This window comes from Epithele typhae (assembly GCF_022376455.1).
Source record: "Epithele typhae strain CBS 203.58 chromosome Unknown BXZ73scaffold_68, whole genome shotgun sequence".
NCBI lineage: Eukaryota > Fungi > Basidiomycota > Agaricomycetes > Polyporales > Epitheliaceae > Epithele > Epithele typhae.
In genome coordinates, this window is record NW_025954259.1 from 79,676 (window position 1) to 96,484 (window position 16,809).

The window sequence follows — 16,809 nt, forward strand, 5'->3', positions numbered from 1 at the left end:
ATCACGTCCGTCTTGGCAGTCATAACCGCCAGCTGCCACGACGGACATCTTCTCGCACACATGACACGGATGACGATCGCCCACAGAGCACGTCTCTAGCCGAGATCTGCTCCGTCGGTGCATCTCCCGGTCCCCCGAACACACACATCCGACGTTCATGTGCCCTTCGTCTTCTCCCGCCGCGCGACCCTCAAACGCCTTCCCAAAGCCTCGCTGCGCCGTCGGACCGAAGTGTGCGGCGATGGCCGTCACGCTCTCGCCGTTGCCGTACCGCCTCGCGCGATCGCCAAGCACCTCGTCCCTGTGCAGTCGCGCCCTCTTTGACACCCGCGCCCGCCCGCCGCCTCGTGCGGTGCCTCTTAATCGGCGCATGCACGAGACGGCGGGCGGACTCGCCTTCCGCGCAGTTCATGTCCCGACCCTCTGGAGAGGCCACGCCGCACGCACTCGCGTCGACGACAAGCCTGAGAACGGTCGTGGCGCTCTTCGACCGATCGCTCGCCCGCGAAAGTTCAGTGCAGAAGGCGGGGTCAGCTGGCCTTGCAGGGGGCGTCTTCCGGGAACGTGGAGTGGAACCCCATTGTTGGTTCCTGTTAGCATGTGGTTACAGACGGAACTTTGTCAAAGAGGGCGTTGAGTCGTCTTTAGCGGGAAACAGGCGTTTATCACGGCACGGCGGGGGGTCTGGAAAAGCTGTTGTCGGATTATTGGACTTTCGGGACACTTGCCGCCGAAGCAGGGTCTCGACTGCGCGAACTTATTTTGTGTTCTGGTGTTCCGGCTGGACTCGGAAAGGGCACACGCACAACGGTGCTGTAGGTTCAAGGGCGTTGGCTATGAAGTACAACGCCTTCTCTGCTGGTATTCACACACCCGACTCCCGAGAGCGCGCCAACCATGATGTTCGCAGACGCAAGTTATCTCCGGACGAGGCTGTACTTCGTGTAGCATAGGCAGCGCGATCTTCCGCTGCGCGTCCTGCAGGTGCGTGGTGGCCTGGACAGTGGAGCCCGCTTGAGTTCTGCGGGTGCCGGCGGAGGTCTAGAGTCCAGCTGAACACACACTGCCCTACTCCCGAATTACGAGAACGCCCCGCACATCCAGGCCTTGCACCACAGGCCCACGGCGTCCGCTCGCGAATGCGCAATGCGCTCGGCGGACTCGGTGCGGACGGACGTTCTCCCGCTGGGTCGCTGCTTCTCGCCATGCCCCGCGTCCCCGCGTCCCGCTCTGCCGACGAGCCTCCCGGGACCAGCGACCGCACTCTCGTAAAGCACGACCTCGCGGTGACAATGGATCGCGGGCACGAGCGTGCCCCCCTCCACGTGTCGTGTTCTGTCGCGCTCGCTAAGTCGGGCATGCGTGCGGCGCGCCGGAAGTTCCCCGCGGGTGGGCGAGCGGGCGAGCGGGCGGGTCTCCCCGGCGACGCCCGTGCTCCCGACGGGGGATTGCGACCCCACTTTCGCGACACGGGGTCGGGTGCGTCGCGTCGCGTCGCTTGTCACGGCCGCGCAGAACCCCCGCCCTGGTCGCTCTGACTCTAGAGGAAGCCTCCGCGTCCGCGAGGCAGAACGATGACTTGCTCCCCCACATCGGTGCCCTGTTGGTTTGATCCCAGACGGAACGGCGGTGCGAGCGACAGAGACCCCGGCGGAGCAGCGCCCTCCAGTCTCCGCCCTGTTCGACGAGATTAGAAAGCACTCGACGCGCTCGCCGACGACCAGGGCGCGGGCGTCGGCTCCGGGACGCAGGCTCGCGTAGCGTCGCGGCGCGCGGCGCAGCGCGGAAATACCGCGCTGCTATGTCCGAGAAAGGCGACCCACCGCACCCCAGGGCTCGAGGCTCGAGGCTCGCGACTCGCGTGCGAGGCATTTCCCATCAGGCTGCCGCGGCCTTCTGGAATGCCTCGACGTCGAGGGAGGGCCACGACGCTGGCACGCGAGGCTGGCACGAATGAATTGATGTGTCCGCCTCGGTCTCACTCTGCGCGGGCCCAGTTATCCTGCTCTCGTCCGGACCTTGCGTTCCACCGCGCGATGACTTCACCACGACACCCGCCCTGTCGACGAAGCCACGCTGCGCGACCCTGCGCTCGGGCCAGCGCGCGAGGACATACTGCATACCGGCTGTGACGTCGACGGGACGCACACGCCTTTCTCTGGTCCACGGACCGAGATCCAAGGCCCGACTAGTCCGCATCAGTCTCCCCAACGCACACCGCAACGTGCCCCGGAACAGTCCTAAGTACGTTACTCTAAGTTAGCTGGCCGCGGTCGGGCGTCGGACCCCCGAATCGCATCGGCCTCCCCCAGAAACGTGGATCACCCGCCGCCGCGCGCCCCGGGATCTTACGCACCGCCGCTCCGCCCGGGCCTGGCCAGCCACGTACCGCACGCGTGCTCTCGAGTCTCGAGGCTTGCGGAGAGGAGTTGTGAGACCGAGCAGGCCTGATCGTTCGAGATGCGCATCGTGCGATGGGGGCGCGGGGGACGAGGACGAGGGCAGCGCTGCCCATTGCTCTCGAATCTCGATCCGTCGTCGAGTCGTCCTCGGGCTCCACATGCCCGGCTTCGAGACTCGAAGCGGAGTGTACCGTACCTGCCACCTGGCCAAGTACTTGGATCGTACGACGTTGGCGGTGCACACGGGCGGACGAGCTGCAGTTTGGCGCGGGCGCGGACGGCGGGATATTGTAAATGTGATGCATAAGACAGCTGGCTGTATTACGCCAGGACGAGACATATGGGGTGCTACGAGGCGGAAGTGCATGCGTGGGGGGGTAAGTAAAACTATAAACAGGGCAGAAAGCGCGCGCCGCGAGGGGGCGTGGTATGGTACAACGTCCACGTCGGGCGCGGAACGGTGGTATGCGGCATGAGGTGGGGGTAAAGTACAGATGCGGTCGTGAACGATCATCAAGAGGGCGTGCGCAACAAGCGCGTCGTGCGGTCGTAAGCTGTTTACACAACGAGAGCCGGGGAAAAGGGGGAGTGAAGGGACGCACTGGCCAGTCGCAGACCGGCGCGGGCGAAGGGGAGGGGGATCCGAGGCGAGACTCGGGGTTGCGCCGTGCAGCCCCCGAGGCTGCACCCAATACACGTACCATATGCCCAGGAATCCAGAAGTCCAGGTATTATCACACCTTCCGCCCGCCTGCGCGTCCGTCGCGCGGCGAGTCAGAAGCCAAGAGAAGAGATGCAGAGGGGAGAAGGGGAACGCGCCGCGCGCTCACGGGCGGCCGAAGACGAGCTTCCCGGCGCCGCCGTGGCCCGCGGCCTTGTCGACCTCGACGCCGATCAGCGACGTCTTCTCCCCGAGCCAGTCGATGCGGAGCACGCCGTTCGCCCAGCCGCCGCCCTGGCGCGTGCACCGGCGCTGGTACGCGGCGGTGACCTTCTGCTGCGCCTTGCTCCCCGCGCCGAGCGCCTCCCACTCCTCGGGCGTGACGGGCTCGAGCAGGGTCGCGTGCACCGCGCAGAGCACGTCGAGGTTCGAGATGCTGTTCGCGGCGCCCTCGCGGTCGCGGCTCGCGTCGCGCGGGTGGCCGATCGTGAAGCGCGGGCGGGAGCGGGAGCGCGGCTCGGGCGAGTGCGAGTGGTTGCGGGACGCGGCGGAGGTGACGATCACCGCCCACGGGAACTTGTGCGAGTGGAGGACGAGGCGGGCGCCGGCGGGCAGCGGCGGGTCCGTCGCGGGCTGCTGGAGCGTGTGCGAGGGGATCGCGGAGCGCGTGGCGTGGTCGAGGACGGTGCGCGCGCCGGGGGTGAAGGAGACGTCGTAGAGGATCGGGGCGCGGTGCAGCTTGGTGTGCGCAAGGAGCGGGTGCATGTGCAGAGTCGTGCTCCGCGTCTGCTGCATGAGCGAGGACTGCGAGGAGGTGCGGGCGCGGCCGCGGGAGCCGTCTGTGAAGGACGGCGAGTGAGCCGACGCTACCTGGGCGAAGCGGAGAGAGAGCGGCTTACAAGACGAGGAGCTCCCTACGGTGCCCGAAGGGTGCCATGTGTGGTTGGAGTGGCTGAGCGGGGGGCGAGAGCTGTAGCCGTGGCCGTGCTCAGAAGACGGTGTGCGCGGGAGGCTGCCGGCGGGGTAGAGAGAGGAGGCCGAGTTCGTCCGCGAGCTCCCAGGGGTCGTGTAGCCGACCGAAGGCGTGTAGAGCGCGGAGCGAGCTGGGCACGTCACGTTTTAGCACCGTAGACGGAGTGAAGTGAAGGGCGGATTGCTACTTACGGGTGTCTGGGGTTTTGAAGCTAGCGCGACGAGGGCGGGACTCGACGTACGCCTGGCTGCTGCCGTGGCCGTGGTGAGAGGCCGGGGCGCGGCCGTACCCGTAGCGAGTGCGGGTGTCGTCGGCGGTGGTGTAACGAAGCGGGGAAGGGGCGCTCGCCTGGTGACTGTGCGTGCGCTGCATCTGGGGCGGGGCGGGAGAGCTCGGGCCAGAGGTGGGGATGTAAATGGGTGCGGGAGTCGAGTTGGAGCGGGAAGACTTGGAGGACGAGCCACCGAAGAGATTGCGGAGGTAGGAAGGCATTTTCGAACGATGCACGTGCCTGTGTGTTTGGAGGTGAACCTGGACTGGTGGTGGGAGTGGGGACTTTAAGGACTTGGATCGTGGCAGTGATGGGGGCGACGGGGGCCGGGCAAGTATAGACAGGGAAGACGGGCGGTCGCGATGGGGGACTGCGAACGGAGCGAGAAGCTGCAGCGGTTGCTGGAGACAGCGGGAGGAGAGGACGAGCACGCGGGGGGCTTTATACTCGGCCGGGGACGGGTGGGCGGGAAAGGCGATTGTGTGGCCCGGGCGAAGAGGCGTTCTAGCGACGGGATCTGGACTGCGCCCCATCCGCGAGCGATGATCAGACCGGACGCCCGCCGAGTCCCCGGCCACGGCGGCGCGCCTCGGATCGGGCTTCTGCTTCGGTGCGAGCCACTGCGCGAGCCACGTCGCAGCGATCTTGCCGGCGAGTGTTCGACGACGCACCTCTCCCGCCCCGCCCGTCTACGCTGCATCCCGATTATTCATTATTCGATAATCCGCCGTGGTCCAAGCAGGCCGTTGAGGTAATCCGCACAAGTCTGATTCGCGGCCCGCCCGCACCCCCGCACGCTCACAGAGCGCGCGGCCCGCCTCGTGCCCGGAGCGTGCCCGCCCCGTTCTGGCAGGCACGCCCCCTGCCCCGCGCCCGCCCTGCCTCTTGCGTGCTTGCCGACCCGCCCCCCGACGCCCCCCGGCCAGAGCGCTGAGCGCCGAGCACGCACCCCCGCCCTGTCTCTGCCCGCGAGAGGGTGTCCCCCGCCCTCGCCCCCGCCCCCGCCCTGAGCACCGAGTGCGCGCACGCCTCACCCCCCGGACCTCGCGCTTCTGCGACTCGTGCACGGAGGTACCCACAGACATAGGCCCCGCGCTTCAGGCCTCGGGGCCCAAGCGCCGCCCGGACGTGCTGGGGAACGGACTGCGATAACCGCGCAGCAAGCCGGTGCGGGCGAGAAGCGTCCCAGGGCTCGCGCAGAACGGGGCGATCTGCGCTGCCGTCCCGAAAATCGACAGCGAGCTTGCGTGAGCCCGAACGCAAACGGGGACGCAGCCGCCCGCCTGGGGAGCCCAGGCGATTCGACGGCGTCGGACGCGGGAGCACGTCGCAGAGGCAACGATCCACCGCCCGCTGCACCTCGCACGCGTTCGGGGACGCGGGACGCCGGGGTCTCGATCCCCGCCCACAGCGGGCAGTGGAAACGGTGTCTCGAGCGCAGCGTGCCCATGCCCCATTGCCCATGCCATAACCCGCGACGGCCTGGACCGCGGCCCACAGCGCGGGACGGAAGTGCCCTCGAATCGGCAAGGCGAGCGAGATGCAGATTCGGTGCTCGCGTCGGGGGCCAGCGCGCGCAATTTTGGATTCTGGGCAATTGAGCCTTGGGACGCGCGAGTACGCGAGATGTCCGATCCCCCCGACCGCTTGCCCCCCCCCTCCCCCCAAAGCGCGCAGCAGCAGTTTGCCCTCCCCGCGCGGGCGCGGCGCCCTGGCGACATCTCGCCCGTCCCTGTCTGCTGGCATTGTTCCCATGAGGATTTGTGCGTTCGGCCGTGCCTTGCGTCCTCCGGTGCCTGCGATAACGCCCGCTCTCATGCAGGCGGAGACGGAGACGGAGACGGAGCGGAAGCACGGCGATGGACGGGCATTCGCACGACTGGGAACTTCGAGCGGGCGCGCGTTGGGGGAAGTGCAGGCCGTGTTGCGAGAACCGGATAGGTTCTGAGGATAGATAGGCGGTACACGTAGCAGCGGGGGCTAGGCCTCCGGGCCCGCCTTGCAGCGGCTGGCGGGCTGCGCGCGGTGATTGCGCGCGCTGGCGGCGGGAGGCCCGTATGCGGTAATGACCTCATCGGCTATGGGAGACAAAAGTCGTGCGCCCATGAGCTCACTTCTACGGACAAGGGGGTACACAGGGCGGGCGCGGGCGCGGGCGTACCTTGTGCGGGCGGGCTTCTGACGCGTCCTGGGGGCGCCTCGAGGCAAGTTGGGAACCTTGTACGTGCATCGCTGGACGAGGACAGACGAGATCGCACTAGGGCGCACACGCTGCAGCACTGGACTCCGCGAGCGGTGCGGAAGTGAATGATGACGGCAGCGACAGACGTCAAGAACTCCGATGGAGAACGGGCACTAACAGTTCCCAGCTGTTGCGGAGACTTTGCCTGAGCAGGGAAACATATGATAGCGCGGCGGACGTACTCAGGTGCGCGGCCCTGGGAGTGGCCATGGCCGCCACAATCGGTTTGTCATCTCCTGTCGGATTGCGTTCGAGAGAAGCAAACTTCATCGACACGTTGCAGTTTCGCCGAGCTTGGGGTGGACGATCGTCTGAAGTGTCCATCGGTGGGACAGACCTCCCACAGCCGCGGGCCACAGCGTGGAAACGAGAAGCCCGCGGAAGTACTTCACGGGGTGACGGCAGGGTGATGCAAGGCGCCGACCGCTCCCGCGGACTTCGCAGTTCTCTGTCTCTTTGTCAGATCCAGCAGTCTGAAGCGTATAGGTTAGTGATCAGGAGGCGTGACGCCGGAGGTTTTGCACGCACGCGATTGGTGGCCACACTTATCGAGTGGACGCCGGCGGAGAACGTGGTTTTCATTTCCTCGTATCTTGATACAACGCGGCCCTCCGCGTTCGTATAAGAGAGCCTGGGGCGCTGAAGGAGAACGATGTGCTCGGACAGCCGAGGTCTTCGTCGCGCTCGCCGTTTGTTCACCGAGAGCTCGCGGCAGGGCTGAGGGTGCTCAAAAGCGCCCCGCGATGGCAGCTGCAGGTACGCTGGCGGCTTCCTCGTGCTGTCATCGAGAAGCATGGGTATACCCGAACGCCGGAGAGTTGAAAATATCCGCCATAGCTTGATTATGGCCGATGAGTCTCGCCCGCATCCAGTTCACATGGACGCTGGCTGGATGTGCACACGAGGCGAACTGGCCTGCTCGCTGCGGTATGCACTGGCTTTGCTAAGACAGTCGTTAGACTTCAATCCGGATACGATATGAATGTCATGTACATACAGGGGACCCTATTAACCACAATCCAAGCGTCACGCAGCGATGGAGCAGTCATCCCTCTGCTCGACGCGTACAGCTTCGCAAATGTTCTAGGCACCGAGAAGGGATCGTATCTGGGCTTGGATTTATCGATCTTGTAATGTTCTGACCAAAGAACGTGTATGAGCATGGCGCAGATACCACGAAAATCTAGAAAGATCGTACCGATATCTGCTTTCCGATAGCGAAACAAATGTATGGTGTCGATAGGAGGACGCAGACCTCGCGGCGGCCGAAGGCGACGGAATACGGTTGTGGGTCTGTGAGGAATCGATGACAGCCAAACGCCGCATGTGCGTCACATAGCCTCAGAATCTGAGCGCGAGAATGTCACAGAACTGAGCAGATGGCTGTTGATACAAGATAGAACACGCACCCATGAACGTTAGGGATGAACATTGTTGCTCAGGACTAGCTGGCTGCTGTTGCGTCAGCCGAGCACGCTGTGTCACACGTTCTCATGGGCTGACAACGCTCGATTCTTCTGAAGATATGGCTCGTAAGTACTCAAAATACCACCGTTACAACTATGGCCTACTCGCATGCGGTGCTTCCGCGCGGTGGAAATCTGAATATTCCACGTAGAACACAATGGAAAGCGTATGAAGGCTGCAGTCCCTGCGAGGGTGATCTTCGCTGGTCACCGGTCATACTCCAAAAAGACGTCACGAATCCTAAGACACCAAGACACCATGAGAGTATGACGGCACAGATGAAACCGCCATCTCCATCACTCACTCGCTGAGACGCGATGTAATCCAGTGCAGCGAGTATGTTTCCGTGGAGTACAGCCCTTCGTCGATACGCTCTCTCTCGGTGCCGCCTTCAAAGATGTCGCTAGAGCCAGAAAAAACGTGTGCGGAAGGGGAGCACTTACGCGATCCATGCCTGCACGCTCGCGAACACGTTCTCGGCAGCGACACATCGAGCAGCCTCGACAGTGCTTGCCGGCATTCTGCTAACCGGGCCACAGCGGCCTCGCGATCGTTCAAGACAGCCAGCATGCAGCATTACGGGCGCGGTCGCTGCCCATCCTGTCCATCGTACAATCAGACTCATCGCGGAGACATGCGGCGCTTCACGCACCTCTCACGTTCGTCGCCGCCGCGTGTTGCTCATTTCCGCACGCGCTGACCCCGACAGACACCCGGCGAGCAGAGGGGTCGACAGACATTTTCGAGGATGCAGACAGTGTTGGGCGGAGGCAGGGGAAGGCATGGCGAGCAAGCGCCTGGGGGGAAGAGCCGCGCTCGCCGCCGCAAACGGCCGGGACGCGGCCGAACCCAGTGACCAAGACACGGTCCAGGCCTGAGGCCTGAGGCCGGGCCTGCGGCTGCTCTGGCCGCGCCGCCCCTCCTGCTCACTCCTCCCGTCGCCCACGCCCCGGACGTCCCCCCGCGTCCCTCACGACCCCACGGACCCCGACTGATGTCAGGCCTCCTCACTATCCGCGACTTCATCGCCGAGCTCAACCGCCAGGCCACCGAGCACCAGGGCCGCCGTCTCCGCCTCATCAAGCAGATCACCACAGACCCGTCCTATCAGGTAGTGTGTGCATACAGCCAGCTCTTTCTCTGCTCAGCCCCGTCCGTTCCCTGCGCACCAGTCTGAGCTCAAGCGGCTCCAGGAGTCGTGCGGATGGGACACCTTTCACGGTGGATCAGAGAGCTGGAGAGTCTTCCTCGAGCCCAAGAACTCTGAAAATGCCGTCCAAGCCCGCTTCAATCCTTCGGTGAATGCGCTCATGACCCAGGTTCACATGAACGAGGCGTCCTTGTCGTGCATCCGAGCCCGGATTGAAGCCCTCTCGACCTTCCTCCATCCTGTCCTTCGTCTTCCCTCAGAGGTCCTCGTCCACATCTTCAAGCTCGGGAGTCGTATGCCCCAGGAAGACCCTATCCTCGGTGCCTCCACACAGCGGCCCTTCATCCTCGTTGCAGCAGCCATCTGTCGACATTGGCGCGAGATCGCAACGACCACACCGGATCTATGGACGAACATCGTGGTGAAACACCCGCGGCCGTACGGGTGGGTCCCCCTGTGTCTCGTCCGCTCTGCAGACCAGCCCATCGACATCACCATCGACTGCCGGTCCACCAACCTCCTCACCGCCACGATCGTCGACGGGCTCGTGAGCCAGCTCATGGTGCACATATTGCGGTGGCGACGGTTCGCCTTAAACACCACGGATCCCGCAACGATCTATGCTATCGGCCATCGGCTCCGGGAGGCGCGAGCTCCCTCATTGCGGCACTTACAGCTTTCTCTGAGTGGTTCGTCGGGCAACCAGGAGGTGCTCCTGCCGGAGATCCTGCAAGGCGGCGCGGAGGCGCTGACCTCCGTCCGGTACGATTCCCTCTGCACCCCATGGAATTCCCGTCCGCTAGTCAACTTGACCATGCTCGACCTTCGATGGTTGTGGCTTCAAACCCGCCTGCAGTACGAGCAGTTCGCAAAGCTGCTCGCCGCGTCACCGTCCATCACTGCGCTCGTCCTCCGCGGCACCTATATCCACCTCCATTCAGGCCGCCAGTACCCACCCTTGTCAATACCCACCCTTCGATACCTCGAAGTCTCTGGGGACAACGTCTGTCGAATGTCCTCCATCTTAGAAACGCCGAACCTCGTGGAGCTCACACTCGCCAACCTGGACGAGACCGAGTTCCGCGAGTTCGTCGCCTCCCTCCCCGTCCCTGGGGAAACCACGATCACCGGAAACATCCTCGGCCCTCGATACCCACGGCTTCACTCGCTGTCCCTCCTCAACGCCAGCATGTGCACCCCCACGCGCCGCTTCACCCGCGCTCTGCCCACCGTCACCCATCTCACGGTCATCAACTCGGCCACCGCGAAGTTCCTCCAGCTTTTCCGCGAAGATCTCGCGGAGCGGACGACGTACGGCCTCAGCTGGCCGAACCTGCGCAAGTTCACTTTCATCGACGAGGTCGACTACTTCCACCTCTACGGCGTGATCAGGGAGCGCGCCGCCGCCGGGGCCCCGCTCCAGCGACTCGTCTTCAACTCTCCCTTCATCCACGACGACAACCTCGTCGTCTCTCTCGAAGAGCTCGTCAAAGTCGACATTGTCAAGGACGTCGATCTGGATCATTGAAGGGGGCGGGGAAGGATGGCGCGATGCTGGGCTGGATACCAGGGAGGGAATGTTGCACATGCTTCGTAATCATCCCTGTAAGTGTACCTCTATTACTGCTGTATCATTGGAATCGCCTTTCTGCTGTCGTCCTTTGGGCTGTATGTGTTATACTACTAGTTTCCCTGGGCTAGGTGCAATATGGACTCGATCCCGGTTCTACGATTGTCCCGTGCCCACCCCACGCGCGTTAGCCTTCCATGCAGAGATCGTGCAAATCAGCGGGGAAAGCAAGGTCCCGCGGCGGTCGAGCGTGTTTGGAAGGTGTTGCCACCCCAGGTACGTCTTGCGATCTTCCTACGATGCGTGCGAGTTGCTGACTTTGGTTGCCAGCCCGACGTTCTCCACGACGATCACTGTGGCCGCTCACAAGTCGCCGGCGCGGGCATTGCACGCTCACCAGCACCCTCTCCTTCTTCCAACTCCTTCACCGGGTCGTCGGCGTCCTTCGCCAGCTGAACGTCACGCATAGTCGACGGACTCCGCGCACGCGCGTGGCGATCCGCGCCTTCCTCAACGAGCACCCCGCACTTCGTCCCGCCGCCGACGCGAAGATTATCCGCGCCGCCCGCGGCACGCCCAAAGCAGCGACGCCGCGCATCGATGTCCCAATCTCTGCGAGATACATCGCGAGATACACTGAACCGCGGCCAGCACGCGACAACTCAGCGAAGCCGCGCGGCCCTTCATCTCCCGCTCGCAGCTCCACCCCCACCCCGCATCCGCACGCCATGGAGATACACCGCGAGATACGCGTTGCTCGTCGCTCGTCGAGCATCGGGCATCGGGAGATATGCGTGCTGGATGGGACGAGGCTATCGCCCGGCGACAATCGAGGATCGCTTTCCATCGAGCTGCGAGGACTGAAGTGGATAGCCCGGGGAGGTGGAGTGAGCTGCGTCGACGCGGCCCGGATTGCGAGCATGTATCGACACTTTCCGGATAACACTCTGCGTTGTGGCCGTCAGTTGGTGCTGCGCGCGCCCAAGCCAGGAGATACCTACAAGACTCGTGCCCGCGTCGAACAGTCGCTCGCGACCACGCCCCGAGCCCTTTCCCCGTCACCCGTGCACACCTCCACCATCCGCACCTCGCCGTCGGCCCAGTCTGACTGTTGCTCTCGAATCACCTCTGCCTTCGCTACGTTTTTCGACGCTTCCCCCGTCCCCCCCCCGTCCTCTACGCGCTGCAACTCTTGCCCAAGATCTTCCCACCTTTCATTGTTCTTGAACGGTCTCGGCGCTGAAAGACGCCCCAGGAGGCAGAGACCGCATAGGGCCAGCATGGCGTCCATAATCCGGTGCGGCAGCGCGATGAGCTATCCTTAATGGTAGCCGTCGCACGTGTGACACACTCCAAGGCGCCGCCGAGGCAGTAATGGGCCCACGCGAGGTTGGGATGATGCGCTGATCATCTCTCCACCACTGGGCAAGATTCAAGCTGCACTAGACGAGGCGTAGGGAGCGTAGGTCCTGCGGACGCGCATCCCGCAGGTCGGCGTTTGAGCAAAGACAAAGTGAGCGTGGAGACGTCAACGCGTCAGCGTTGAGGCCCAAATGAATTCCATGGAGAGGAATGTGAAAGGGAGGGCGAAGGAGGGGGAGGAGGAGAAGACAGTGGGTTCTGGCTCTTGAGCGAATTGAACTTCGAGCACGAACTCCAAATTCAACGCGACGGGCGCGTATTTGACACTTGTTTGTCTTATCTTATCTTTTCCACACCGGGTCTTTCTTTCTTTCTTTCCGACGAAGTGTCGCGTGTGGATCTGCATCGCGGACATGGACACAGAGTCGGCGCAGGTAAACTTGGCGGCGGTGGTGTTGGATGGTAGTAGGTGCTCCAAGCGGCACCAAGGTGACTACTGTGGATTGATTGCGTGTTTAGGCTCTTGATCACGGACGCAAGACAACGCTGATGCCGCTAGTTTGAAGGGCGTGCTTGAAATGCGGGGATGAGTGTCGAGGTATCATAATCCCCGGATTCCGGAGCTCGCTTAGTGTCAGACACATTCAGGCCCTCCCGCGCACCACTATCTGTGTATAATTATTCGCGCACCGCCAGCATTGCCTCTAAGACGTTGAGACCTAAGTACGGGGCTCTCTGAGTCGTCCTCCTGGCGCGCGCAACACGCGTGCCCCGCCCGCAATGTTCTGGAAAACGCGCGGGGGCCGGGGCAGGCTGATGGAAGTGCGACGCACGTTACCCCGAGGTGCGGTGGCTCGCCTTTCCCGGACATAGCTGTTCGGTATACCGTATTTCCGCGTAGAAGAGTCAAGGAGGCGGGTCCCTACGCAGCGGCACGCGGGGGATGCTACGCGAACGGTGCCGACGCGGGAACGAGGCCCGCGCCCTGGGTGACGCCGGCGACCGTGTCAGTCCTCAAGGCCTCATGGTGCGTTATAATGTCGTCGAGCGGGGGCGCGCACGAGAGTGGAATGGGATCGTTGACTCGCTCCGAACGATTTCCTTCCATGCCGAAGTAGGGCCACTGCGTCGAGGCCAGGGCGTAGGTGATCCTGCCTCGCGGACACGGAGACTTCCTCTAAGACCAGTAGAGTCAAAGGGACCAGGGCGAGGCCCTGCGCAGCAAGCGACGCGACACGACGCGACGCACCCGACCCCGTGTCGTGAAAGTGGGGTCGCAATCCCCCGTTGGGAGCGCGGGCGCCGCAGGGGAGGCCCGCTCGCCCGCTCGCCCACCCGCGGGGAACTTCCGGCGCGCTGCACGCATGCCCGACTTAGCGAGCGCAACAGAGCAGGACACGTGGAGGGGGGCACGCCCGCGCCCGCGACCCAGTGTCACAGCGAGGTCGTGTTTTACGAGAGTGCGGTCGTAGGTCCCCGGAGGCCCGTCGGCAGAGCGGGACGCGGGGACGCGGGGCACGGAGAGAAGCATGAACGCCGGCGGCGACCCAGCGGCAGAATATCTGTCCGCACCGACTCCCCCGAGCGCATCGTGCGTTGGCGAGCGGAAGCCGTGGGCCTGTGGTGCAAGGCCTGGATGTGCGGAGTGTTCTCGTAATTCGGGAGCAGGGGTGTGTGTATTCAGCTGGACTCTAGACCTCCGACGGCGCCCGCGGGGCTCAAGCGGGCTCCACTGTCCAGGCCGTCGCGCACATGTAGGATGCGCAGCGGAAGATCGCGTTGCCTATGCTGCACGAAGTACAGCCTCGTCCGGAGATAACTTGCGTCTGCGAACATCATGGTTGGCGCGCTCTCGGGAGTCGGGTGCGTGAATACCAGCATAGAAGGCATTGTCCTTCATATCCAACGCCCTTGAACCTACATCACCGTTGTGCGTGTGCCCTTTCCGACACCATCTGGAACACCAGAACGCAAAATGTGTACGTGTAGTCGAGGCCCTGCTCCGGTGGGAAGTGTCCCGGAAGTGCAATAGTCCGATATATCCGACAACAGCTCTTCCAGACCCTCGCCGTGCCACGATAAACGCTTATTGCCCGCTAAAGACGTCCTAGTTCCCTCTTTGACAGGGTCCCGTCTGTAACCACACGCTAACAGGAACCAACAATGGGGTTCCACTCCACGTTCCCGGAAGGCGCTCCCTACAAGGCCAGCTGACCCCGCCTTCTGCACTGAACGTTCGCGGGCGAGCGATCGGTCGAAGAACGTCATGACCGTTCTCAGGCTTGTTGTCGACGCGAGTGCGTGCAGCGTGGCCTCTACAGAAGGTCGGATTCGAAGACGGCTCGCGCGGAAGGCTCCGCCCTCCGCCTGGCGCGCGCGCCGATCAAGAGGCACCGCGCGAGGCGGCGGGCGGGCGCGGGTGTCAAAGAGGGTGCGACTGGACAGGGACGGGGTGCTCAACGAGTGCGCGAGGCGGTACCGCAACAACGACAGCGTGACGGAGATGCGCGCACACTTCGGTCCGACGGCGCATCGAGGCTTGGGGAAGGCATTTGAGGGTGTGCCGCGAAGCACTACAACATGCCCTCGCAACCGCGCGTAGGGAGAAGACGAAGGGCACATGAACATCGGCTGTGTGCGTTCGGGGGACCGGAAGATGCACCGACGGAGCAGATCTCGGCTAGAGACGTGCTCTGTGGGCGATCGTCATTCGTGTCATGTGTGCGAGAAGATGTCCGTCGTGGCAGCTGGCGGTCATGGCGCCAAGACGGACATCATCCGTCTGTGTGCATGCCTATTCGTCCTTGAGGCAGTACCACGCATAAGAGCGATACGACCATGAAGGACGGAATACGGTGGCGTTTTCATCGAGAACTACGCTGACAACGATTTGGCTCGTCCATCCCGGTGTGTAATGCGGTCTCTTGCCGAGGCATCCAGCATACATCACATGTCCCTGCGCTTTAGGCGTGTGTCAGAGCACATGCAAAGGTGATTAAATACCTCACCTGTGATAGCACTTCCCACCCTTCGAATCTACACACACGAAGGGTCACTGCACTGAGCGAACAATCGATAAAGGTGCCGGTAGACTTCTGCAATACCGGTGTGCATGTGAGGTTCGACTCAAGTACGGAGAGTGATTGGCCTACCCACATCCAAGAGACACGAACATATCCGTACGTCTAGTGAGCATATAGACCGAGACCATGTCCGCGAGACTTCACGTACGATCATAACTGGGGCAGTTTGATCGGAGGATACAGAGCGTTGCAATCGGAGCGCTGGTCGGGCAGAGCGTTCAACGTTCAACGTTCAACGCTGGGGGATTGTGAGGAGGAGCAGGAATCGAACCCGTGACGCCGTGAGGGCCGTTGCGAATTAGCGCCAGAATATCTCACGTGACAGAATATTGTGGCGTCGGTTCGAATCTCGAACGCCGTGATAGTTTCGTTTCGACCTTTTCCGCATCGCGGCTTGGTCATGGCTACGGACATAAGTAAAATGCAGGTAAGTCTCGTCCTTATCTTCAGCTTTTCTCGACACTCTTCAAGCATCGGGCTAGATCGTCCGGAGCTGCCAAGTTCCGGTTCCATCTTGCGAAAGTACTAGATTGAATGTCCCGTCAAAACTCATGCTCGCGTCAGAGCCTTCGCCCTCGACAATATCTCCCCTCCCTCCGGATCCCCACCATTGGGCCGTCGTTTCCTTCTCTGTCGACGATCCATCACCGCCGCTCCTGCATCATTCTCGCTGGCCCCATCTCCCTCAGCGCCTGCACACTGCTTGTCACTGGACACAGACGGCCCGGCGTACTCGCACCCGACCTGGGCACGGCGCGTCATTTATGGGTGCATCAAAGCACATGATCCCATAAACGTGATCACCTACGAACCTCCGTGCCAACAAATGGCTTTCGAGTCGCACGCCGCCACACTGTGACGCCCCGGTTCCACTCGGGAGCGCTTACGCAAGTGCGTTTTACATTGGTTCAAGCATGGCTAAGCCTCCGGTCGACGGGGGGGACCATAGGTACAGAGCACTGCTTCTCCCCAGAGAGCATAAAAGACCACCAAGAAACCTGTCGACCCTCACTGATCCACAACTGGCACTCGGTCTGCTTTCCATCGCATCTTCCATTCCATTCTTCGCCATGAAGCTCCTCACTCTCTTCTTCTCGCCGTCGCCGTCCCCCCCCGCCGAGGCGTGCAAGTGCCTCGGCAAGAAGGGCCACAACAACGTTCAGCACACCCACAAGTGCTGCAACCAGCTCGACGGCTCGTTCCAAGGCGGAAACGACTGCGAGGCCAGCTCCATCTCGGAGCACCTCCGCGAGTTCAGGGCGTGTGCGAGAACCACGGCAGCAAGACCTCCGACTGCGACTTCCCGCCTTAATTTAAGTCAATCACGCACCAGGTGAGTGTCTCGGAGGTTCCGTACCGAAGCGTCCCTGACAGCCGAAAAGTCAGACGCAGTTCATGCAGCGGCATCCGTAGAATCCATAGTCTACTCTCAGAAACTCCGATATATGTTGTTGAGGCGAGTGGGTGGTAGAGAAAGAACATGGAGACATGGACGGTCGTTGCGGTGACTGGACTCTGACATGTATGCGCGCAATTGAAACCGCTTGTGTATTTTGAACATGTGGATGCTTTACCGCGATCAAGAGGTACTCATACAAAGCGTCCCCGCATTCATTGATCGATACGCC

The 16,809-nt window shown here is 62.7% G+C and overlaps 3 protein-coding genes across 3 annotated transcripts; 2 read left to right on the forward strand and 1 right to left on the reverse strand.

The window, feature by feature from the left end:
* Window positions 1–3,228: 3,228 nt before the first annotated feature.
* On the reverse strand, window positions 3,229–4,528 carry BXZ73DRAFT_105591 (uncharacterized protein; the record flags this gene model as incomplete). The annotated part of the gene is made up of 3 exons (XM_048016319.1): window positions 3,229–3,902; window positions 3,963–4,166; window positions 4,228–4,528. The coding sequence occupies 3 exons, from the start codon at window positions 4,526–4,528 to the stop codon at window positions 3,229–3,231; spliced, it is 1,179 nt and encodes a 392-aa protein (XP_047873529.1).
* A 4,482-nt stretch (window positions 4,529–9,010) lies between these two features.
* Window positions 9,011–10,694, forward strand: BXZ73DRAFT_92391 (uncharacterized protein; the record flags this gene model as incomplete). Its single annotated transcript, XM_048026348.1, has 2 exons — window positions 9,011–9,127; window positions 9,189–10,694. 2 exons carry the CDS (start codon window positions 9,011–9,013, stop codon window positions 10,692–10,694), a joined length of 1,623 nt encoding a protein of 540 aa, XP_047873530.1.
* A 5,557-nt stretch (window positions 10,695–16,251) lies between these two features.
* On the forward strand, window positions 16,252–16,594 carry BXZ73DRAFT_105593 (uncharacterized protein; the record flags this gene model as incomplete). The annotated part of the gene is made up of 2 exons (XM_048016320.1): window positions 16,252–16,514; window positions 16,564–16,594. The coding sequence occupies 2 exons, from the start codon at window positions 16,252–16,254 to the stop codon at window positions 16,592–16,594; spliced, it is 294 nt and encodes a 97-aa protein (XP_047873531.1).
* Window positions 16,595–16,809: the final 215 nt, after the last annotated feature.